The sequence below is a fragment of the Dromiciops gliroides genome, chromosome 4 (genome assembly GCF_019393635.1).
Source record: "Dromiciops gliroides isolate mDroGli1 chromosome 4, mDroGli1.pri, whole genome shotgun sequence".
NCBI lineage: Eukaryota > Metazoa > Chordata > Mammalia > Microbiotheria > Microbiotheriidae > Dromiciops > Dromiciops gliroides.
Genome location: NC_057864.1, coordinates 436,189,055 through 436,212,593, shown reverse-complemented (window position 1 = coordinate 436,212,593; position 23,539 = coordinate 436,189,055). Strand labels below are relative to the sequence as shown.

Here is a 23,539-nt window from a genome sequence, read left to right as displayed (position 1 = left end):
TGTTGGTTTGTGACTGATTTATTTCTGTAGTAGCTATGTCAGCTGTGAGTAGGGCCCACTGTTCCCCAAGGGAGTGTGAAGTATGGGGAAAAGAGGGGTTGTTGATACTAAGGCAAGATACAGATCCTGGGCGTGAATATGGGCTCTAATAAATAACAAATTCTGGCAACTGAGAATTTAATAAATGAAAAACTTACAGACAGCCGTGCTTTTCCAAGCACTGCAGTTAGCAGACCTGCTTCAGTGGCCTGAATCAATGCTCTGCTCTCGAGTCAGCCTGCTGACAGCCCACACTGCACCTGTCTTTGAGGCTGGCTGTATTCTGATACAGTTCTAGTCTGGGCCCTGAAGTAACTGGCTCAGGAAACATGCCTGAGTGTGTTATTCATTAGCCACTATGAAAAATGTTTGGATTGAGTTAAATAATGCCAGGTTGTTGGGAACTTAACGCACTTCCAAAAAAATTGATTTGTTACCTTAGACCGTAGAAAGAACTTCCTTTTGATAGGCTAGTAATGTGTGCTGGGCATTGCATGGGATACTTACGATCCCCACCTTTTTTTAGCACCTATATTATGCCTGAAACCAGAATAGATTTGCCCAATGTGAACTTAACACGTTTTCCAGCTACTCATAGCTATATGTCCTTCTTAAAGGAGAAGGTACCACAATAGGCTAGAAGGAGGGAGACAATACAAGGCATAAATTGGGATGCCTGAATCACTTTAGTCATCAACTGCATCGTTTTTAGGAAGCTTTCAGCCAAGAGACCACATCATCCAAAGACTGACAGTAGCGAGGTGGTCAAGGGAGAGTCTGGGTCTGTTTTAGCTTAAACTACCCTCTGTCCCTGAGCCTGTTTTGGTTTTTCTCTTTACACAGTCCTAAGGGGGTTTAGCTCACTAGCTCTTGGTCTTTGCCCATAGACAGTTTCTCAGACCCTGGCTGGCATTTCTTATTCGGCTTATTAGATACAGTGCTGCTCTCTCTTTGGCTCCTGTTCTTATTTAGCACTGCTGGGGATCCATACAACAGCTGCCTCATCTCAGAATGGAGAAAGATAGGCTAAGAGCCCTAGGAGTCTCCCAGCCAGAAATCCACTCTCCTCTACCCAGCCTGATCTAGGAACTCCTCCTTCCTTCTTTGCAACTGCAGTCCCTGTATTGCTTATCTTGTTTCCCAGGAAACCAATGGGAGAGCCTCTCTCCTCCCACCCACAATGTAGAAAAGGCTTAGGCCCCAGCAGCAGGACTGGCAGCTTCTCTCTTCTGGCCACTGTTAGCTCTTAAGCCTGTGCTGAACTCTCTCTCCAGGGTACTGAGAGGAAAGCTAAAATCATCTGGCAGAGTCAAGCCTCTTCATCATTCCTGTGTCAGATGAAAAAGGTCAAGTGCTTGAGACACATCGAAGACCCTACCCTCACCCCCTACAGCCTTTCAGTCTTGCTTTGGCACAGACTAGTGAAGCCATGGCCTGGAGGGAACTGCCTGTTCAAAAAGCAAGCCAATGTTGAACCTGGAAATTCTCAAAGTGATTAATTCCAATTCAGCAAGCATTTATTAAAGGCTTGCTATGTGTGAGGCATAGTGCTAGGAATGTGGCAATAAAATAGGACAAGTCCCTGCCCTCAAGGAACTTACATCATGCTTCGAGGATAGCACAGACCCAGCATTGACATAGATGGGAGACGTCACCACTGCCCAAAATGGATGGGAGGTACCAGCAGATGTTGGGTCCAGAGTGCTTCATGCCACTTCTCCCTCAACCCCACCATTATTCCCCTGAAAGTGTCGATCCAATGGCTACAAGGTTGTGTGTGCAGCCTAATCATGCTTCACTGTGGCCTGAGGCCTCCGGCCTCCCTACATGCTTTGGAATCTGTTTTGTGTCTAGAGGACTAGGGTACCACTCACCTTTATTTAATGAAAGCAATTAGATCACTTGATAGAGCAAGGTAGCTTCTTAAACTGTGGGTCCCCATATGGGGTTGAGTAACTGAATGTGAGGTTCACAAAAAATGTAGCAACAGTAAAGGTTATGTATGCCTATTTTATATACCTATATAGCTGGGGTCACAAAAATTTCTCGGGCAAAAAGGGATTGCCAGTGGAAAAAGTTAAGATGCCCTAGTTGAACGTAGGTGGCATCCAAAGAGGGAGAGAGGAAGAAAAAAAAAGGTTACTTGGCTGCAGGAAATTCTGACAATGAGCCAAATAGATAGATAGAATCCTGGTCTCTAGTCCTTGAAACAAATTTGAGGTCTACCTGAACCATTCCAGGGGCTCTCTGGACAGAGGATGGCTGTCCTCTGGGTCAGTCCCACTCTCTAAAACTAGCCCAGTCCCTGTTGGCTGTCTAAACCAAACCAGCCTCCAGCATAGGTTCTGGCGACAACATTCGCCCCTTCAGCTGCATACCAGCTCATGTCTTCATGCTCCATGCTGGCAAGGACTGCACTGCCCAAAATGCCCTAGAGCTTCATTCCTGGATCCTGGGACAAAAACAATTAGGATGAAAAATGAAGACTCAGGTCATCGTGTTGCTGCATTGCTCCTGCCCCTCTGCTTCTATCCCTGGCAGACTTACTGGCTATTCTGAGACAAATGGAATGGAAATTATTCTTTCCCCAATGCAAATAGAACTGCTTTCATGGTGGGTTTTTTTTTCTTTTAATTTCAAGAGAAAGATTTGGGGAAGAGGGGGATTATGATCCCAGTTCCAACAGCCTGAGGCTACCTACATAACAAAACAACCCAACAAAGTCCTCTTAGGTCCCTGGATAGAAAAGGCCCAGTCTGCAAAGGGTTATGGGGAAGGCCTTCAGGAGCTGCCCATCATCACAGTAAACACTTAACAGGAGCATGAGAAAGATCCAGTACAACCACTGTACATGTACATAGTGCTTTATGCATTTTAAAGTGCTTTCACGTGTTACAGCAGCTTATAGTCATACAGTGTTTTCAGTTACAAAGCACTTTCACATCCATGATCTGATTCGATCCTCACAACCATCCTCTGAGGTAGGTAATGCTCCCATTTTACAGATGAGTTTGCAGACAAGGGCACACAGTAAGTGGCAGAGTATCAGAAGTTGAACCCTGTCTTTTCTTCACTGGACCTGCCTCCTTCTCCCCGAGTAATCCTTGCAACACCTTCGAGGTAGATGAGTGCAGGTGTTAAGTGATGAACTCAAGGTTGCATAGCTCCTTTCAGTGGCAGAACCCAGATCTCCTGATTTGAGATGTCCCTCTCTTCCCACCAGAGGCCACGAGTCAGACAAGCGGATGGACATCTGTCAGACCCCCGAGTCCTGGAAGGGGGGCCCCTCATAAAGGCTAGGACTCTGTGCCAGACACTTACACTGATGTTCCCTATACCTCACCTTTGGGCCCCAAAGTCCTCCTTAGAATACCAGGTCTCTATCCTTCCACTCAGAAAGGAAAGACTCCTCAATGTAAGGTAGGAGAAAAACTCCTTGTTTCCGTCCCAAGATACCACCCCATGGAGGGGAGGGGGGAGGAGAAATGAGGGCTGCCTGACTCAGCCTTCAGAGTGCTTAGAGATCTGGAGCTGAAAGGCACCAGCACCATGTCAGCTAATGATTATTATTAATTCTGAACAGACCTTGGCACAGCAGCCAGCTGTCTCAGGGAGGGGGCCTGGATCTCCCACATTGAGCTTTCAAAAAGAAGCTATGTGGAATCTGCATGGGAAGGAGAGGGGAGGAGAATGAAAATCAAAGAAAAGCGATAGGACAGCTCTAGGAATAAGGTGGGAAGTCAGGGAGAAGACACTGTGTCAAATGGCAGGATGGTGGGGGACAGAAAGGAGGGGAGAAGCTGGGCGGGCAAGGTCCCCCTCCGCTGCCCTCCCCCTTGGGCAGTTCAGCTTGAAGGGGTTCTGGGGGGGCCAGAAGCAAGACTCCCAGTCTCTTCCCAGTTCAAGAGGAAGCTATTATGAAGGAGCATCGCAGCCAGGAGGGGTGTGGAGGGAAGGATCTGAATCTGGGACTGAATTCATTGACTTGGTTTCAAAACCATGTATATTTTATACCTCCATCACCCTTCATATTGACTTTGAACCTAATTACAGGTTTGTTCTACATAGAGATTCAGAGTGTAGTGATCCTAATACACAAATTTTTTTAAATGACATGCAAATGTTTTTGAAATCCAAGCACTCTGACTTTTTAAAAACCAAACACCTGATGACTAGCAGAGGGGTCTGGTCCAGGGACCAGTAGTCAGCCATGGGCCTCTGCCTCCCTTCCATGAAGCCAAGCATCCCAGATGGAGGAAGCAGGAGAGCAGGGGGGGGAGGGGAGAGCTCTAAACAGCCGGCAGCTACTGCCATTCCAGCTGGAGGGACAGAGCCCTGGCACAGAGGGCTAATGGGGGTCCAGCTGCCGTGGCTGGATGGGAAGCCAGGTGGAAAGGGAAGGGGGAGGGGGAGGGGGGAGGGAGGTAATTCTCCTGCCAAGGAAGAGGGCTCCCTCTGGTGATCCACTGCCCATATTACAACCAACCAGCCAGCCAAACTGGGCCTTCCACAATCAGCCTCGAGCTGGCCCACCAGGCCAACAGAGGGCTGGGAGATGCCAGAAGGCCAGGGCAGCTGGGGCCCGTCCTCTTGCAGAACAGAAATGGCTTCTCCTCTTCTACGGCCGGGAATAGACATCAGCTGGCACGGCCCACGCAAACTGCCGGCTGGCTGTCAACACACCCGCCTGCCCGCCCCCTCACCACCTGGGAGGTTACAACACCCCAGTCAAGCTCAGAGTTTATTGCAGCGCCACTGTTTAGCTCTCAGACCAGGCTTGCCTGGCCACATAGCATCTCCCTCTGGGAGGGGCAATTGGGACACTCCCCTGCCCAGCACAGGTCAGAAGGGTGGTGGTGCCTAGGATGAGAGAGGCACGGGCGGGGGGTGGGGAATGGAACTGGAAAGCTGGGGGGGTCTAAATGACAACACCATGGCAAGACCCATTCCTGGAGATCTGTCTAGTACCCTGGAACCTTCCCTCTCCCTTGCCCTAGTAATTACCCTGTTCCAATATCAAAGTAAAACACAAACTAGGGAGGACAATGCCTGCCCTTTCTGTTCAGCAAAATTAAGGCCTCCCCCCCCCAAAACTTTCCAGTTTAGAAGGAAGTAGAAAGCAGGAAGAGCACAAAGGGTGCTAGGGACAGAACCCAAGCCCACAGACGCTAGTCTGCACTGCTACCCCAGGCTGCTCCCAGCCACTTGATATGCCTGGGGACCATGTCCCACGCATTAGGACCTGCCCTCCTCTCTCCCATCCTTCCTTTTCACCCTGCAGAAGCGCCATAATCAGCACTGGGCACCTGCCATGGAGGGATCTAAGAAGCCTGTCCCAAAGCCCACTGAGCCACTGTTACCAGAAGGCTGGGCTCCAGCACCAAAAGCCTTTTCTGGTCAACTCCGGTCCTGGGGGTTCTCCGGAACAACCTTCACTGTCCCAAGGCCCCTCCTTGGAGTTCCTTCTGTAATGAACTTTCCCAAGGCTTTGTCTTGCTCTAGGGCTCAATCCCCTTTGGCTAAAATGGATTAAAATATAGCACTGAGGGGACCATAATTTGCCAATTAAGTACCAGGACACAAAGGAAAGGCCTGGGAACCACAGTGAAGAGATCTCATATTACACCTAGAACCAAATTCAATCAACCAAGAACCCTGGGCCAAAACCCCAACCATTCAAGACAAGAGGCAGGGTCTAAGGAAGGATCAGAAAATGAGGAGAGAGGAAGAGCAAAGGATAAGCCAGATCAAGGGGCTGCCCCACTTTTTTGCTCCTTCAGCCCACAAGCTGGCCCTTCCATACACTGGTTCCTCTCTGCATACCCCCAGCCCTACATGGGGTCAATCCAACCTCCCCCTGTCTCTCCAGAGACTTTGCTAAGGTGAGGACCTAAGCTCTAAGCAGGAAAAAAGCAAAGGATTGAGGCTGTTGGGACGGTCACCCTTCCCTCGGGATGGTACTTAAGGGGACAGAGAAAACCCAGTAAGTCCCAAGACCCGGCCTGTTACAACTGTGCAAAGGCTCATTACACCAAATGTTGATGAGTTGTTTAGACTTCTGGCAGGCTGCTGTCAAAGCCAGTCAGGGAAAGGAATGGTGGAGTTCTCCAATTCTCCCCCTCCCTCCCCACACACACCGCCTCCACCCTCATCCCAACATGTTAAAGTGACTCTAGTGCTTCACTATCTAGAGCCTAAGACACCTGAAACAGGCCCCAGCCTGACCTAGTGCCTTGCCACCTACAAAGCCCGCTCACTCCATACCGGAGAAGAGGCCCCATGTATACATTCTTCCCTTCCACTGGAGGCAGCCCAAAAGTCAACATAAGAATGACCACCCTCAGTCAGCCCCGTGGTCCAGGCAGCCCTGTCCCAAGAAGGTCTGTCTCCAGGACAAGGGCACCAAAGGATGTGTCAGGAGAAGGTGGAGCTATCCCCCCCACAGAATGACAGACATTTTGGAATGGAATAGAAACTTAGAGATAGTCTGATACAATGTCCTCATGCTATACATAAGGAAGGGGAGGTCCTCACCAGCACTGAAAGCTGATTCAAAGCCACCCAGCTGGAAGAGGGCTGGGAAGAGGAGTAATGGAGTCTCCTGACTCCCATACCACCCTGTCTCTTCAGTAGACTGGGATACCCATCCATCCCTAGCTTCCCTTCATAACCAAATAGAACCTCACCCTTCAATAATCTAAACTAACTATGGAGGAAGCCCAGTTCATCACAAGGCCCCTGACCTCAAGTCAGGCTCCCTACTTCCCACCATCTTCCTCTTCCACCCAATTCTAATATTATTCTATTTCTGAACTTTTCAGTCACCACCCAAGAGCAACTCAGGTTTCTCAAATGCCAGGTTGCCTCAATGGGTTGGAGGAATAATTTAGGAAAACCCACAGAAGAGGAAAGCAACTGCCCTACCCCAGGGAGGAGGGGGCTAAGGGGAAAAAGGAGGGGAGCCAGGCAGGAGCTCAGAATCAGATTTCAATTTTCTTCTTTGGCAAATAGGCACTGGAGATCTGATGCATGATCACCAGAGCTGGATAGATGGGCAGAAACAAGCATAGGTACCACGCAGCCCCTTTGATCTGGGCCTGGAACCAGGCCGAGTACATGCCCAGGAGCACAGTAAGTGTGGCCATCAGATAGACCATCAACCCACATGTCAGGTGGTAGAGTTTGAGGCGAGCCACACGAGAGACCCTGGCTGCCCGGGGGCAGAGGAGGCTAAGCCCACACAAGGACTGCCCAACGGTCGCCAGCAACGTCAGAGCTCCCACACAGCTGTGCCAGGATACAAGATGGGGCAGCTCGCTTCGGGTCCTGCTGGAGATGATGAAGGCCAGGCCCAGGAAAGCACACAGGATGGTCAGGGTCTGCCCTACCCAGTGTAGTCGGATCCGAGCCTTGCGTGAGCAGAAGAAGAATGGGGAATGGTCAGGAGAGAAGAGCAGGATGGCTTCAGCCATGCACAGGCAGAACTGCAAATACAAATGAGGACATCTTAAATGGTCCAGCCTCCCAGAAAGGAGGGGCAGAGAGGGACCTCCCTAACAGGAGGGAAAATGGAAGGTAGTAACAGGTCATCTAACCAAGAATAAAGACCCCTCAGGCCACAGAACAGTTGAGAAACTGGGTGTTGGGGAGAATCCAGACTGCTGATCCCCACAGTAGGGAGGGAGAGAGGGAGAGGGTATGACAACATTGCTCCCCCAAAGACCCCAGAAGTAGGAAGGGATTATCCTGAGGCCCGTTTTCAGTAATTCGATATCTCAAATGACTGCTCCTCCAGCTCCCAATCAGAGGGGAAGGAGGCTGAGAGACCTAGGGATACAAGCCATAGGATACAAGAGGAAAGGATTTGAATGAAAAATTCAAACTCACCGCCAATGCCATGAACACAGGGTGCCAAGAAAAGAGACCTGGAAGTCAAAAAGAACAGGCTGAGAGCCACTCGGCTCCATTTCCCTAACCCAGGGCTATCTTTTCATCCCAAGGGAGCCCATCCACTAAGAGATTTCTAGCCCAAATCGTGACGGAGAACACAGCAGTAAAAGGAAACACCTAGCACTCCTGATCCCTTAGTACCCGAGTCCTTGCTGGGTCCAACTGGCTGGGCCTCCAACTTCCTTCAGCATTCTTCCCCACACCATCCCTCTCTCTGGAGAACTCTGCCCCTCATAGGAGGTTGCCTTGGCATCAACACCCACTCCTCCCAAACTCACACTTTCCTCCAGGATCGTATACTCTTCCCTCCCACACTGGGAATAAGCAGGGTGGCCCCAGGCAGCCCTCCCTCCTGCCTCACAGCCTGCCCTTCCCTCCTCTCCTCTCCTCCACTGCCCTCAATCCTTAGGAAAGTCCTCTCTGGCCTGCATCCCCCGGAGCCCGCCCTTGCTCCTCTGGTCCCATCCCCAGGAAACTCTCCTCCTTTCCCCCTTCCCCTCCTTGGTCCAGCTCTTCACCCCATCAATGGCCACATCCCTAAGGTCTTCCCCCTCCATTTCTCCAACCTGGTCCCACCCAAACCCCAACCTGGTCCCAGAACACCCCCCACACACAACATACACTCTCCAGTCTCACCTCAGGGAGCCAATTCCCAAACATCTTCCCTGATCCCACCCAACAGTGGGTGTCCAGACTTCCCATTTTGGACCTAGGCTGGGGAACCTTCTCTGTCCCACCCCTCCCTCTCTAGGGCCATCCCCCAAAGCGCGTCCCAATCCTGAAACCCTGTCCTTCTTTCATTCCAGACCTCATCCTCAGGAACCTGTCTTCTCCCTCACCCCCCACCCTATTTCCACAACCTTGAAGCTGCCCCTTCCTCAGCTCCAACGTTCAGGAACCCGCAAACCCCTTCCTCTCTAGCCCCTCCTGAAGAAGCAAGCCCCGCCCCCTCACCACCACCACCTGGAGGCTAACCTAACCCTTCCTTCTGAGTCACTGAATTTTGAGAGTTCGAATATCCAACTAGTCCAAGCCCAGCACAAAAGGAATACGGACAAGTGGTCATCCAGCTTCTGCCCGATGACGTCAGGAGTAGCCCCCCGCCCCCGCCCCCAGGAAACCCGTTCCACTTTTGGACTGCTCGATTCTTTATGGAGTTTCTCCTGCCATAAGGCTTAAATCAGGCTCTCAGCCAACTTCTACCCACAGCGGTACCCGCGTGGTTCTTGACACGCCCCAACCCCCCCAGGCCAGAGAAAGCAAAGTCTATTCCCGTCCCCACTTCCTTCTCTTCCCCGGAATATAAACATTCCCAGGTCCTCGAACTGATCACCATTCCAGATCAAGGAATCTAAACTCTTCATCTTCCGGAGAAAGACCCTCCATTCCTTAGTCCCACCCCCCAGGAACTTGCTCCTCTCTTCTCAGCCCCGCCCCACTGGAAGAAGCCTGCCCTTCATTCATTCCTGGCCCCGCCCCCAAGAACCTGCTCTGCCCTGCCCTTCCCTCTTTGACCCCAATTCACTGGAAGTCGGCTTTTCATTCATTCTTTGGTCCCGCCCCCAAGAGCCTGCTCGGCCTTGCCCCTCCCTCATCCCACTGGAAGCCGGTCCTTCGTTCATCCTCTGGCCACTCCCCTAAGAACCTGCTCTGTCCTGCCCCTTCCTCTCCACCCCAAAGGAAGCCTGCCTTTCTCTCGTTCCCCCATCCTGCCTCTAAGGACCTGCTCTGCCCTGCCCCGCCCCCTCTGGCCCCATCCCACTGGAAAACTGACTTTCATTCATTCCCTGGCCCCGCCCCCCAGGCCCGGCCCTGCCCGTCCGTCCCTCTGTACCCCCATCCCACTGGAAGCCTGCCCTTCATTCATTCTCTAGTTCCGCCCCAAGGAACCTATCTTACTCCACCCCTCGCTCTTTAGCCCCGCCCCATCGGGAGTCGGCCCGTCCTTCTTCCTCGGCCCCGCCCCTCTCTTCCGACTCGGTCCCACCCTTACTCACTGGTCCCCGGCCGGGATAGCACGGTCAGGAAGAGGGTGAAGCCCAAGGCCACCAGGTGCGCCAGGATGCCGCTGCCACAGCGCAACCAGCGGGCCAGCCGGGGCTCCCTGGCGGCGGCGGCCGAGGCTGAGGCCAGGACGGGCCCCACGGCCAGGGGTTGCATGGCCGGGCTGCGGGGGGCCGGCTTCTCGCAGCCGCCGGCCGCCGCTTCCGGGTTCCTGAGCGTGGCGTCAGGGACAGCGGCGGGAGCGGCTCCTCCCCCGGGACGCGGTCGGCGGCGCGGCGATGTCGCCAGCAGCGCCCCCTGGCGCCCTGGGGAGAGGCCCACGATCCCGAGAGTGCGCCGCCCGCCCTGCCCCCAGAAGGAGACCTCGAGCTGGGAGGGAGCCCGCCCGCGGGGCCATGGGCACGTTCCCCCACCCCACCCCCCACCCCCAGCCCCAGCAAACCCACGAAGTCCAGACCCAGGTTCTCCGAAACGAACCGGCGCGACTTAGTGCAGCCGCGCCCGAGCCCTTCGGACCTGGGGCCGAGTGCAGCCCCAGGGCCGCCCCTCCTCAGACAGGGGCGCGGCCTATGGGGATCCCCCTCACCCCCAGTGATGCTGTCGCCACACTCCCCCGGCCGCCTTCCCCCTGCTTCCATTCCCCCCCATGTCGGGGCACTGGCCACCCCCCCCCCCCAGCCCGGGGCCAAGGAAAGCTTTCTCAGCCTTCCTCCGGAGAAGGGGCCCTTCCCTAGATCCGGGGACAAAGCGGTCCCCCAGACTCCCAAGGGCCAGCTTCGTCCACCGCAGCCACCCGACTTAGGGGGCAAAGAACCCGGGAGGGAGGTGTCGGGGGCCCTCCATCCCGCCGCCACCCTCGCAGCAGCTGAGAAAAGGGAGCCCCAGGGCCCAGCTTCACCCCCTTTCCCTCCTACACCCTCAGTTCCCCAGCTTCGCCCGCCCCCTCCCCAAGGCTCCAGAGGCCATGGCCTTTTTAAAGACAAAACCCCGTCTGGCCGCCCTTGATGCTCCAACCTCCCCCCTTTTCCCCCCTCAGGGATCTTCCCATTTTTCCCTTTTCTGTGTTTTGTTGTTACGATGTTGGGCAGTAACAGAACAGGGAGACAGTCTTGAGGTATTTTTATAGAGTTTTTTTTTCTTAAAAAAAATAATATAAAGTTATAAAAAGCGGCAGCAGCAGCAGCCTGGGGCCTGGATCCTGGAGAGGGAGGAGGCGCTGGCAGCTCCGTTGCGATGGGCAGGCACTTTCTCATTAATGCGCTTTTGACTGCAGGAAGACAAGAGGCAAGAAAGACCCGTGTGGGGGGGAGCACTGGCCTGGGAAGAGCGAGTCCTGCTGCTGAACCGGTGGACTTCCGGCCCTGGGCCAGGGAAGGGGTCTGACGGGGACCTGCTGCCGCTTGCGCAGCCCCAGCAGGCGCAGGGCAAGGCAAGCCCGGCAGTCCAGGGGCTGCCTCCAGTGAATTGTGCCTAAGGAAACCTCATGGTGACTGAGCCGCTGCCAGGGGGACAGCTCCTAGGCAAGGCTACTGCTGTCACCAAGAAGGCAGGGCAGGGAGGGCTGAGGAGTCAACACTTTCCCTTCCTCCGCACAAGTCCTCCTGGCCTAGGGCACATGGGGCATAACCACCAGCATTTTCAGCTTTCCAAAGGCTTTTCTGCAAAGGCTGAACTACTGGGTACACAGGCAGGGAGCTGGAAGGAAGCTGGAAGGCCAGCAGTAGGTAGCAGAAGTAACTAGAGATCCCCACCACTCCCGAAAGAGAAGGGGGGGGCAGCTAGATGGTGCAGTGGATAGAGCACCAGTCTTGGATTCAGGAAGACCTGAGTTCAAATCCGACCTCAGACACTTAACAATTACTATCTGTGTGACTCTGGGCAAGTCACTTAACCTGAATTGCCTCACCAAAAAAAAAAGAGAAGCCCAGGCCTGGTATTAGAAGCCAGAAGGAGGCTGTTACCTACATGGTCTATTAAATGATGTAGATACACAGACATACATGCCATGCTCACATCATCTCCAAGTTCCAGGGCAGCCTCCCCAGACAGAAATCTACCCACAAATACCCTTTCCTGCACCCTCTCCAGAATACTGTGTTCTGCCCTGATGGCCCCAGCTTCTTCCCATCATTCCTCCATCCTCTCCTAGAAGACTCAAGTTCCCAGAACCCAGCCTTCTTTCCCCAAGGAAGCTGAGGCAGGGAGAGCCGGCCCCACTCCAGGAGACAAGAGCATCTCTTCTACCAGGCCTTGGAATTAGAGGGCCACCCAAAGCGAGAAAACGCCCAGGAACAACCTGCCCCACCTTGGGGCGAGACAGCTCCAGGGAACCCATTCTGCTTTTCCCTTGGGATCCTTCCCGAGCTGTGCTCAGCGCTCCCCATACCTGGGTGTCCCTTGTGGCGTTTGTCCAATAGGAAAGGGAAAGGAGGGGCCCGATCTGGTCGTCCCCCATCCCCTGAGCCCTCCTTCCAGCTCCCCTGCCTTCCCTAGGCATGGTACCTTCAGCGTGGTGCACTTCTCCTCAAAGCCCAAGGCCGGGCTGGCCTTCTTCCTGCGCACAGAGCAGGCCGAGTCGGCCGCCGGGGGCCCCGTGGGGCAGGGCTTTGCCTTCACTGGCCGGCAGTACGTGGCCAGGTTTTTCCTCTTCTTGGCCTCTTCCTCAGAGAGGCAGTTGGGCTGTAGAGCTTTGGCAGGGTGGCCGGCTCCCCCCCGGTTCTCCAGCTGGGAGGCCTTGACGGGCGCTGGGGGTGTGTGTGGGGAGCCCCGACAGTCCAGGGGCCCCGCCCGTTTCACCCGGGGTCCCACTGCCCCATTGAGCCCTATGCCCAGGGCCGGCTTAGTCTTGGCAGGGAGGGCTCGGCAGCCCGCGGGTTTGCCTTTCCCAGGGGCATCCAGGATACAGGTCCGTTTGAAGGCTGCGGGGCCAGGGGACAATTTCCGTTTGCGGGACGGGGCCTCCGCATCGGTCCCATCCTTGCCCTTGGACAGCTTGCTGGCCTTGGAAGGAGGCAGCTTACTGAAGGAGGGTGAAGGGGTGTTGGCAGGCAGCGGCGAGGTGATGGCCTGACTCCCACCTGTGCACTCGGCCTGGCTACAGGCGGCTCCCACGCTGGGAGAGCCTGCGGGGTAGCCGGGGGCTGGGTTGTCCTTGGTAACAGGTGCAGAAGGTGGGAAGGGGGGCCTGTGGCTGGGGCCAGAAAGGCGGGGGCAGGTGCCTGCTGAGGAAGGGCTCAGGGGAACAGGTGGGGGAGAGACGAGGAGGTGAGACGGGGGCTCGGCTGCTGGTGGGATCTTCCTGCAGAAAAGAAGAGAGTGGCCTGAGTCAGAGCACCCTGAGATCCCCACCCCCACTCTGAAGCAGCCAACAAATGTTGAGCTCTGCTGCCACCTGCTGGCAAGTACCGGAAAGGGCGGGGGGGGGGGCATGGCAGTCATTCCTCATCACACAGCCCATTTTCAACATCTCCCCCTCCTTGATAACGTGGGCTCCTTTTCTGCCCTGCCCCAAGTGCGAGCCTGAGCACAGGTCCCAGACTGCCAAGCTTCCAAGCAGCTTGAACTCCAGGCCTTCCCCTTTCCCCTAACGCAAGCCCAAGAGAAACCTAGGTGCCCCCTGGGAAGAAAAATGGCAGCCATCAGGTAAGAGACCACTTGGGTCTTCTCCAGGGATGAAAGAGGAGCATCTAGAGGGGAGACTCTAGGTGTGGGTTCTCCCATGCCTGGAGCTTCAGAGGAGACTGAAGACAGGGCCCAACAAGGGCCTTTGGCCTAGGGGACTTACTTCCACATATGTGAGCTGAGATGTCGCTCCAGCATGGAGCTGAGCGCAGAGCAGAACCGGTCCAGCCGCCTACTAAACACGTAACATCCTGGGCTTACCAGCCGACTACCAAAGGTGCAGAACTAGACATCAGAAAGGAAAATGCCATTGAGCAGGCATTGCTGTGCCCTTACGTCCCAGCTGACCCTGGCAAGGCCCCCAGCCCAAACACTGTGTGTGTGTACATGCACATGCATATGCTCTAGTGTCTGTGAGAGAAGAGAGAAAACAAAAGTGGGAAGACGTGAGGAGAGAGGAAAACCGTCAGCTCCATGGGGCAAATGAGTAACGGAGGCCTGCCCACGGCTCTGGGAGCTGAGCATGGAAGCCACGGACATGCTCCCCCGTGGACATGCTCTTGGGTTCAGAGCCATGCCCAGAGCCCCAGATTTAAGCATCGTCCAGCCCCCGCACTCACCGCCTGTGGCCGAGGGGGCCGAGTTGCATAATGACAGTCAGGGACGTGGTGGAAGTCATCAGGGGCTCCATCCTCCTCACTCTCCTCACTGGAAGCCTGGGCCCCACCCCGAGGCAGAGGGAAAGGAAACAGGCCTGGGTCTCTATCACCACCACAAGGGCCTTCGTCATCTAGCTCACTTTCAGAGGAGACCCGGGACCTGGAAGGGCCAAAGAAAACAGGGAGAGGGACTGTCGTCTCTGGGCCGCCAGAGATAGGAGGGGGCAAAAGCGGGTTCTCTCCACCAGCCATCCACACCAAGCCACTGCATGGGCCATTCTCGGGCCTCCTCCAAAGCCCTGCTCCCAACACACTGCCCAGAATCCCTGAATCAGTCACCAGCAGCTCTCGTCATCGGCCAACTCCCCCGTCTCCGTTCCTCCACCTTCCCACTGCTCCGGGCACTGAACAGTCAAATCGGACTTCCTGCGCCCTGGGATGAGCTGCAGAAGGGGCTCCCGAGGGGAGGAAGAACAGCATCTCCCCACGTCCCCAGCACAATACCACAGGACGTTCACTCGCTCCCTTTACACACCTGGCCCTGCCATTTCCTTCTGAAGCTTCAGTCTGATCGTGTGGCAAATAAGGAAGCTTAGGAGACACAGGTCCCCAGAGGGGCCTCATGGGAAGGTGGCAGTGGGCTCCAAGCTTCTCAGAGTTCCAAAGCACAGAGATGCATGAGGGATTAATTCCCTTCCACCTGAGTCCCCTCAGCTCCTGGTCCAGCTGCAAGCTCTAGAGATTTCCTTTTTAAAGGACCCTGTATGATCAGGGAGCTAGAGAATCATTACAATCTGCCTGGGTATCAAGGCCAGATCAGAGGCACCCCTTCCCTGCTCTTGCCATCTCTGCCCCTCCCCGCAGAGGGAGAGGGCACCTGTCTAAGTGTAGAGTCTGAAAGACACTGGAAGAAAGCAGACCCTGTGAGTGTCCCAGGAGGCTCCTGCCATTCACTCCTCCTCCTAGGTGTTTGTCTCCTGGAGATGTGAGGGGTGCAGCATGCACAGCGCAGATGCAGACTGGGGCCGGGCCCTTACCTAGGCAGTGCACAGTAGGGATAGGTCTGCTTGGTCCTGGGTGGAAAGGTGCTGCTGGGCAGAGCTGACACCGCCTGGGCTGAGGAGGGCAGCTCCTGAGAGAGGCGCTCGGGGCCCACGTCCTTTCGTCCAGGGCTCTTCTCTTTGGGGGACTCCCCTTTGCGGGAATTGGCCTTCAGCTCTGCTACCAGCACATCAAAGTCCTTGGCCCGGCCCTGGACCTCCCGGCGCTGATGCACTGAGTGAATCTGGAACACAGGGCTCAGAGTGAGGCCTGAGGCCAGACCCCCGCCGGACCCCCAGGGCATGTATCTGGGTGGGCACCATGAGGCATGGGCACAAGCAACTGGGCTTGAGTTCTCCCCAAGGGCCTCAGGTAACCAATATCCATCACCCACCCTGCTCTTCCCTTTCTTGAACCTTTTAGGACTCAAGGCTATCACCAAATCTCTGTCCTTTCCCCATCTGGAGTGATGCACTTGGCCCAGCATCCTGATAAAGTCCTGCCCTCAGCCTGTTCTTGGTCTGGGACTGGCTACCCTCTGGATACTGTGGCTTCCCAAAACTCTTCCTCCCCGACGGCCTGGGCCTGGGCCTGGGCCTGCCCTCCCCCACCCTGGATACCTTGCAAGTCAGCAGGCGGGTGCAGATCTTTTTGGTCTCTGGGTTCACGACCCCACACTGCCTGTTCAGGTCACACTCCTTCCCTACAGAAAGAGAGCAGGCAGCCTCAACCTTGGTGCACAGAGCCTACAGACAGCTTCATGTGGCCCCAGGTGAGGGGGTCTCAGTCTCCCCACCAATTGTCCTAGGAACGACAGGGGACTTAGGCTCAAGCTGCCCTTGGCTCGGCCGGGTGTCGGGCTTGGGGGAGGGGGGAGGAGACACCCAGTGACTCCACTTAGAAAAATGGAGGGCCTATGATCCCTTTGTGGGCATCCAAACCCAAAGCAAACAGGAAGAGTTAGGGCCAACACCTCTCAGGAAACAAAAGCGGTGTCTCGAACCTAGAACACCGGTGACGGGAAAATCAAATGTCCGATACCCTGGGAACAAGCAGAGAGCGGGGAGGAAGCCGGGCATCCTAATATGAGGGAGGGCTTCTCCACACGCCCTTGCTGTGTTTAGAGAAGGAGCCTCTAAGCACCCAGGAAAGGGACCCCAAGCCGAGATCACCCCCCAAAGGGCTCTGACTTGTGTTGCCTAAAAAGAACACATCCATTGGAAACGAGCATGTATCTGCAGAAGAGGAGAGGAGAGGATCTGAATGGGCAGCACATGGCCCCTGACCTGTGCTGCCGCCTGCCCCGCTGAGGCCGCCTTTCCCCCACCCGCCACAGCTCAGGACAGCCCTGCCAGAGGAGCAGAGGAGAATCGCACCGAGAGCAGCCCTGCCTTCAAAATAACTCACGCGCCATCTTCTTGTGGGCCTTGGGCTGAAGCCTGGCGACACTGGGCTCCTTCTCAGGGGGGCTACCGCTCTCGGCCTGGGGGCTGGGCCCCTCGAGGAGGACTGAGTCGTTGCTCCCTTTGCTGGGAGGCTCTTTGGAAGAGGGAGCTGTGGGGGCTTTCCCAGGGGGCTCCTTAGTAAGACCACCGGGTGGGCCGAGGAAAGTGGGGTGAGGAGTCAGAGGCTTGGGGTTCACTCTGATCCCTTGTCCGTCGGGTTTAGGGAGACTGGAAATCTTCTCCAAATTCACCACAGGCACGAAGAGGCTGGAAGGAAAGAGTGGAGACAGGCTGAAAGGAGAGGCGGTGAGAGCAGGGAGGGGGAAAGGCCTCCCCCAGGCACTGGTTGTCCCCAACAGGGGATCTCTGCCTTCTGGAGGCCTTCCCTGAACACTGAGAAGGTTCCCAAGGGGGTGATGGGCACCAAAGGCCTAGCTCATTCTGGCAGTAGAGAGGTAGGTGGGGACAGGCTGTACTTTCTTCACCCTCAGGCCAGTGACCTCACCTCAGCCAGCCCTGGGGTGGTATACCTCCTCAGCTAACCCCTTCCCTGCCCACGCCAGGAGGAGCCTGGCAGCAGATCTCAGCCTCTCCTTACCAGAGGTTGTCCTTTTGTGCCTTCTCAGGCGGGTGATTAGCCCGGCCTCGGCCCCCTGGCACCTTCTCCTTTGAGGAAGCTTTGGTGGGGCCTTGGCCCCCACAAGCTGGGCCCTGCCCATTTACTGCGTGGCATTTCTGAGAGGTGGCAGAGGCCTGAGCCCGGGCATACAGCTTGCTGAGGGGCCCATGTCTTCTTTCTGTCACAAAAAAAGCACAAAGTGACCCAGAGGGAATGCCATCAAGCACCTCCTACTCACAGGCCCTGGTCCCTCTCCTCTCAGGATCGCCCTTGGAAGCTGACCACCCCCAAACATCTCTGGGGTCTTCAACTCCAGGCGTTAGAAGGGTCCCAGCATCCCTCGAAGTGAGTGCTTCACAGCTCACTGTTCCTGCTGCCCCATCCCCACTCCCCCCCCACTTTGGTATCAATGTTCTACCCCTGCCTCTTTAGTCCTTCCCTCCCATCCTCCCATACCCACTCATCCCTCACCGCAGTGCTTCTGAAAAGCTTGAGGCTTCACCACTTGGCTGCAGTGGTTACACACGACCAGGTAGAACTCATCATGGGCAGGGCAGTGCCCAAAGATGGACATGTCTGCAACGACAGGTGCTCACATCACTTGGGGAAAGGACCCGAGCTGCCCCTATCCAACTCTTCCCAAAGCCCTTGCCCTGACTACCCAGAAGGTGCCTGGTCTACTAAGCTAGGGAACAGCACCCACGTGAGAGAGGAGGGATGGGACCAGGCGACCAGACTCCTTCCCTTTGCAAGAGAAATCGCCCCTTTGACCTGATGCTTCCAGACCAGCCTCCTCTAGCAAGGAGTGAAGATGAAAGGCCCAGCTCAGAAAGGACCAGAAAACCATCAGAGCCAACTTTCTCATCTTACAGACAAGGAAACTGAGGCCTAGAAGGGTGAACTCATTTGCCCAAGGTCACCCAGGGATCCCTGGGCTCCCACCTTCCTTTATGAGAGTCATGGCGTCCACCTTCTTCTTCCCATTCTTGTGACTCTCCTCCGGCTCAGCCCCTGAGAGAGACACACAGCTCTGTCAGCACCATCCCCATCTTCAGGAGCCCCTCAGTATCCTCGGGTGGCCAGGTGAGAGTTCTCCAATCCAGAGACCTCATCTCTTCTATGTTCTTCTCCCTGTTAGTGGAGCCTGAACCCTCGGGGTGGGGAGGGCCAAAAGATGTACTGATGCTCAGGAGTATTTGGGGCATCCTTTAGGGGGTCACTGTACAACTGCTTCTGTAATGACTCCCACCTTAACAGAACCAGCTCGTTCCTGAGGGATCCTGTAATACAAGGTTCTATTCCATGTTCTATGGCTGACTTACTGGAGGACTGAGGGCAAATCCAACCCCCTAGAAGAAATGTTTTCCCATTTAAAGGGGAAAGCCTATCGTGTCCCTCTTCCTCTCCTTCCCCCTACCTCCGCCATCAATGACTTCCAGCCTGGAAGAATTTTATTCCAGACCTCAGAATCTCTCCTCCCTTTTTCATATCAAGCACTCCCCCCCACCCCATACACGCCCTGTTCCACAGGCCCCTAAGTAGCCATTCTCCCAAGTTACCCAGGATAACACCACACCTCCAGATATAGACCACTAAAGCACCAGCCTCCCAGGTCCTGCTAAGGCAACCTTGATACAGTACAGAAAAAACAAAAACCAAACCCCCCATAACTGCTGTCTTGCCTTTACAGAGCCCTTCAACCTTCTGGGTTTGGGTAAGAGGAACCCATTCCAGGTACAGAACTGGAGGCATTTCTGGAGGAACAAACTCCTCCAAAAACCAGGGAGGGAAACAAGTCCCATGATGGAAAAGAGACCAGCTCCCCGGATCCATGGCTCATGATTCCATTCTGGGCAAGCCCCTCCCCTCCCTGCAGGCAGCTTTGGGCTAGGGCTGCCCTGGCACCTTCAGGTTCTGGGTTAATGATCAAAACCTCTTTTGGCTGTACGAGGCAGCTCTGTCCAGCCTCCCCCCACCCCATATCCCACCTACTCTTCCTCCCCTCCCTCCTCTACGCCCCCTCCTCGTCCCTTGGGGGGAAAAAATCAATTCTGAGTCAACTGCCTGATTCTATTTCCGGTTCTAAATGCGCCCAAACCCTGACAATGGTCCTGTCCTCACCTAGCCGGCCCAGGGCAGGCTCTGGGTGGGCCAGGGATCCCATTCGGGGGCTTTCTCCGCTACTTCCAGCACTGGGTTTGCCTCCACCGCCCTCCCCCCTCAGGCTAAGTGGATTGTTGACAGTCTTATATAATCACCAGAAATGGGGGTGCAGGGTTTGAGAGGGGGTGTGCATTCCCGAGACAAGGGGCAGCTCTTGCTTTAAAAAGTCCGTCAAGTGCAAGCAGGAGGGATAATGGAAGGGGATGGAGCGGGGGAGACGTCTCGAGAGAACAAGTGTCATCAGAGACTGCTCCATGCGGTCTCGTCCTCCACCTCTCACTCGCAAACTTCTTCTGGGGTGCGGTGCCCGCTGTCACCCCGAAAGGCCGGCAAGGCCAGCTGCCTCCTGGGGGCTCCGAGACAAAGATCACGGGAAGTCAACGCCGTCCGGCTCGATCCCCGGAGCGGCGCAGGGGCCGGGCGAGGGTCGGGGGTCTGTGGTGGGGGAGGCGGCGGATGCGGGAGGCGGCTGGCGAGGGGCTGCGGGCGCCGAGGAGGAGGAGCGAGCACCGGGGGCCACGGGGGGCAGGGGGAGTGGGGTGCGTGGGAAACACGTGGAAGAGGACCGAAGCGGAGGGGAGAAGCGGGGGGCGGGCGCGGGAGGGGCCGAAGCGGGGGCCGGGCGGCAGATGAGGAGGGCGGGCGGAGGCTGCAGGAGAGCGGGCGGGGACGGGCGGCGGAGGTCGGGCCGGCGGAGCTGGGTGGGCTGCGGGCCGAGCCGGGCGGCGCTAGGACCCGGGGGCGCGGCGGCGGCGGAGCGGGCGGGCACTAGGACCCGGCGGATCCTTTGTTTGGGGGGCCGGGGAGCCGGACGGCGGCTCCCGTCGGCGGCTCCCCTCAGCCGGCGGGGGCCGGGAGTGGGGGAGGGGAGGCATCGGCCAGGGCCCCGGGGCACTGGGGGGAGCTTTACTCACCGTCGGCCGCGGGCAGGTCGGCCCGCTCCACCCACGAGCTCCAGCTCTGTCCCGCGAAGTCATCGAGACTCGGCACCCGCCGCTCCAGAGCGGCCATTGCTGCCGCCGCGCGTTCACGCACCGCCATCACCGCCACGGACGCGCGCCCGCCCCGGCGCCTCCGCGCGCCCCCCCGGCTTCCCCTCCGCCCCACCGCGGGCACGCCCCCCACAGGCCGCCCTGCACCCCGCGCAGGCGTGGCACAGGCCGACGGCCCTCTGTCTCTCGCCTCCGCCCACCCGCACAGCCTGCTGGGAAATGTAGTCCTGGCAGGGGTGGGGAGGATGCTTAGGCTGCTCATAGGCAGGGTCCCTGGGACGTGCGCGGTGGCTCGCGGCGGAGTTCTCCCCCGGCCCCGAGTCGTCCGGCCTCCGAGTAACGTGGCCCGGTTCACAATCTCCCTGCACACACGCGCGCCTTCCCCGGTGCTTCCCTCCCTCGCCTCCACACAGCCCCACTCGTGACGGCTACTTGGTCCAGCAGCCGGCCGGCCGACCCTCCCCGGGGTTCCACGTCCGTGTCGGAGCCTCCCTCCCGGCGGGCGGCGGGATGGGTGGGTGGGGTCAGCTGAGAGGGCAGGGGGAGGCTGAGGGGAGGATGGGCTGAAGGACGCCGAAGGGGGCGGGGTAGGGCTGGGGGCGGGAGGATCACATCCGCTGGTGGCAGCCTCCGTGGGGCGGCTGGAAGCCACACCCCTTCCCTGGAGCCGGGCAGAGGGGATGGGAGGGGATGCCCGGATTGGGGGAGCTGGCCTGGATCACCTGTCAAGATGACAGAAGGCTACCTCCGAGCCACAGCCAGCCCCGGAGCCTGGCGTGGCCCTGAGGCAGCTGGTGTTTGCGGCATCTCTGCTGAGATATCTGCGCCCCCCACCCCCACCCCACCCCCCACTCCTCCTCCTAGGGGCTGCGATCAATACCCCTCATACCAGCCTCTTCCCAAACCCCAGCTGGGCCCTGACTCCATCCATCACTTTGGCTTCTTTTTCTAATGAATATTTTCTCCCCTGGAAGGGCTGCTGCTGGAGCTTCAGCATAGGGAGATTTCTCATCCGAGCTGTCATCCCCCTTGCTCAGGCCTGGGAAGGACCTTAATCACCCAGCTCTTTCTTCTCAGCAGAGGAAAAGTCGCTCCCCACCACACACCCACTCATCACATTAAAAGGGTAAATTTCTGACCCCTTTCCCCAACTGAAACGGGAGATAAATTTCTTCCCCACCCCACCCCCACACTCCTTCACAAGAAAGAGGGAAGCAGGCCCGAGTGCAGATGTACCAGGGGGTCTTTGGCTTGGCCCTAGGAAGTCTCTTTTCTCCCCTTCCCACCTTGAGGAGGGATTGTTCTCCCCAGAATAATCTCTAGGAGTCACTACATGTAAAGCATATGAGTAGGGGGAGGGGAGGTGGGGATGTATTGAGGTTGGAGGGCAGTGGGAAGCCAGAGCTTTCAAAAACCCAGACTGCTTCATCTCTTCCCAAGAGATTTGTCTGGGTCCCAAATGGGGAAATGGGTACAGACGGGCTGAAGCAGAACACTCATGGATTCTGGATTCTATGTCCTAGGGTCCTCTATCGCCAGTATTAACCAAGCTGACTCTGCTGTTTGGAATCAGAGAGGAAGCGACAGTGAGGCATCCTCTTCTCTGGAGTGCCTCCCAGAGAGCACGGGGCAGTGCAGGATGAGGCAGATTACAAACAAGTGGCTTTCTACATGTGTCCAGAACCTCCAGTTTGTGGGGAGCTGGGAGGGGGACCAGGGAGAGAGAGGGAGTGTTTTAAAAAAACACACACACACACACACACAAAGGCCAAGGAGGTCCTCAGCCATGCTCCTTCATGGCAAACTCTCACACGGCTGTTTATTTCAAGCTATAGTAACAAGCACCAGAAAACAACATGCAACATCACTCCCTTGAAGTAGAGGGGCAGGGGGCTTCATATTCCAGGAAGGGTCCTAGGCAGGGCACCCAGACAGTACCCAAGTTTCCTCGGGCAGAAGGGCCCAGCTAACCAACTCTCCAGCGTGCTTGGCCTGTTGCAGGAGCAGTTGGAGAATTTGAACAGACACTGCCTATGCCTTCCTCACTCATGGCTATGCAAAGCAGGGGCCCTTGGTTCCAAGGGACAGCAGTCCTGTGGGGTGAGCCCAGGACCTCTGAAGTCCTGTCCCCCTCCTGGAGGTAATAAAAATGAGGTGATCTTTCCCTTAGGATGACCACTGGGAGAAAGCAATAAGGTCACACAAAGAGCCCAAATTAGGGCTATTCTAGCTAAGATCAAATCAGCCACTTAAGTGACCACAGGGAACTCATAATAGACTTAGGGGAAAGAGCCTTGGGAGATCATCTGGTCTAACCCTCTTATTTTAGAGGTGACAGTAAAACTAAGGCTTTCCAGGGAAGTTAAGGACTTTCTCCAAGGTCACCCAGGTATCAAGTGGCAGAGTCAGTTTTCAAACCCAGGGCTTCTGAGTCCAAACCCAGCTGTTTCCACTACACCTTGTGGCCTCCCATCAGTGGTCAGGGGCAAGGAGAAAGCCCTGCCTAAACGCAGTAAGGAGAAATGGGCTGGGGATTCTTGGCAGACCCTGCTTTCCTGGTAAAGGGTCAGGGGCTGAATTCAGCCAGCTCATCAGAACATTTTTATCTCTCACATTTCAAATAAATAAATACATAACACAGGATCCAAACAAAGTCACAGTAGATGCTGCTTACAGAGCCCCCCACTAGGGCTAGCTTAAAGAAAAATCAAAGTAAATTCCATTGCTACTCCTTGTCAGAGGCTCTGGAGCTGCAGTCAGAGCCATTCACAGGTAGTATCCTAAGTGTATATGGGGACAGCTTGGGCCAGGATTGAGCCTGGGGACAATGCCCTCTTCCAGTCTCTTTACCTCTCTCTCCTAGCCCCTTCCCCAAGTCAAGGAAAAAAATATAGTTCTGGGGCATCTAGGTGGCTCAGTGAATAGAGCAACTGGCTGTGGAGTCAGGAAGACCTGAGTTCAAATGTGACCTCAGACACTTACTAACTGTGTGACTCCCGGGGAAGT

General features: G+C 56.1%; 2 protein-coding genes across 7 annotated transcripts; both read right to left on the bottom strand.

Moving 5' to 3' along the window:
• Window positions 1-10,176, bottom strand: LOC122753710 (probable transmembrane reductase CYB561D1). 3 transcript variants are annotated; one of them, XM_044001329.1, is made up of 3 exons: window positions 9,987-10,176; window positions 7,927-7,964; window positions 1-7,523 (listed from the first exon to the last, which is right to left on the bottom strand). In XM_044001329.1, the coding sequence occupies exons 1-3, from the start codon at window positions 10,147-10,149 to the stop codon at window positions 7,020-7,022; spliced, it is 705 nt and encodes a 234-aa protein (XP_043857264.1). In that variant the 5' UTR covers window positions 10,150-10,176; the 3' UTR covers window positions 1-7,019. The 3 variants fall into 3 exon arrangements, with proteins under 3 accessions (XP_043857264.1, XP_043857265.1, XP_043857266.1); XM_044001330.1 differs by lacking the exon at window positions 9,987-10,176 and adding an exon at window positions 8,965-9,363; XM_044001331.1 differs by lacking the exon at window positions 9,987-10,176 and adding an exon at window positions 8,626-8,707.
• A 955-nt stretch (window positions 10,177-11,131) lies between these two features.
• Window positions 11,132-20,609, bottom strand: ATXN7L2 (ataxin 7 like 2). Of its 4 annotated transcripts, XM_043999361.1 has the most exons (11): window positions 20,456-20,609; window positions 18,321-18,389; window positions 17,850-17,954; window positions 17,358-17,556; window positions 16,722-17,026; window positions 15,935-16,017; window positions 15,311-15,558; window positions 14,235-14,433; window positions 13,778-13,899; window positions 12,496-13,291; window positions 11,132-11,260 (listed from the first exon to the last, which is right to left on the bottom strand). In XM_043999361.1, exons 1-11 carry the CDS (start codon window positions 20,580-20,582, stop codon window positions 11,246-11,248), a joined length of 2,268 nt encoding a protein of 755 aa, XP_043855296.1. In that variant the 5' UTR covers window positions 20,583-20,609; the 3' UTR covers window positions 11,132-11,245. The 4 variants fall into 4 exon arrangements, with proteins under 4 accessions (XP_043855296.1, XP_043855295.1, XP_043855298.1 ...); XM_043999360.1 differs by having other exon boundaries at window positions 11,208-13,291; XM_043999363.1 differs by lacking the exon at window positions 20,456-20,609 and adding an exon at window positions 19,637-19,995 and having other exon boundaries at window positions 11,208-13,291.
• Window positions 20,610-23,539: the final 2,930 nt, after the last annotated feature.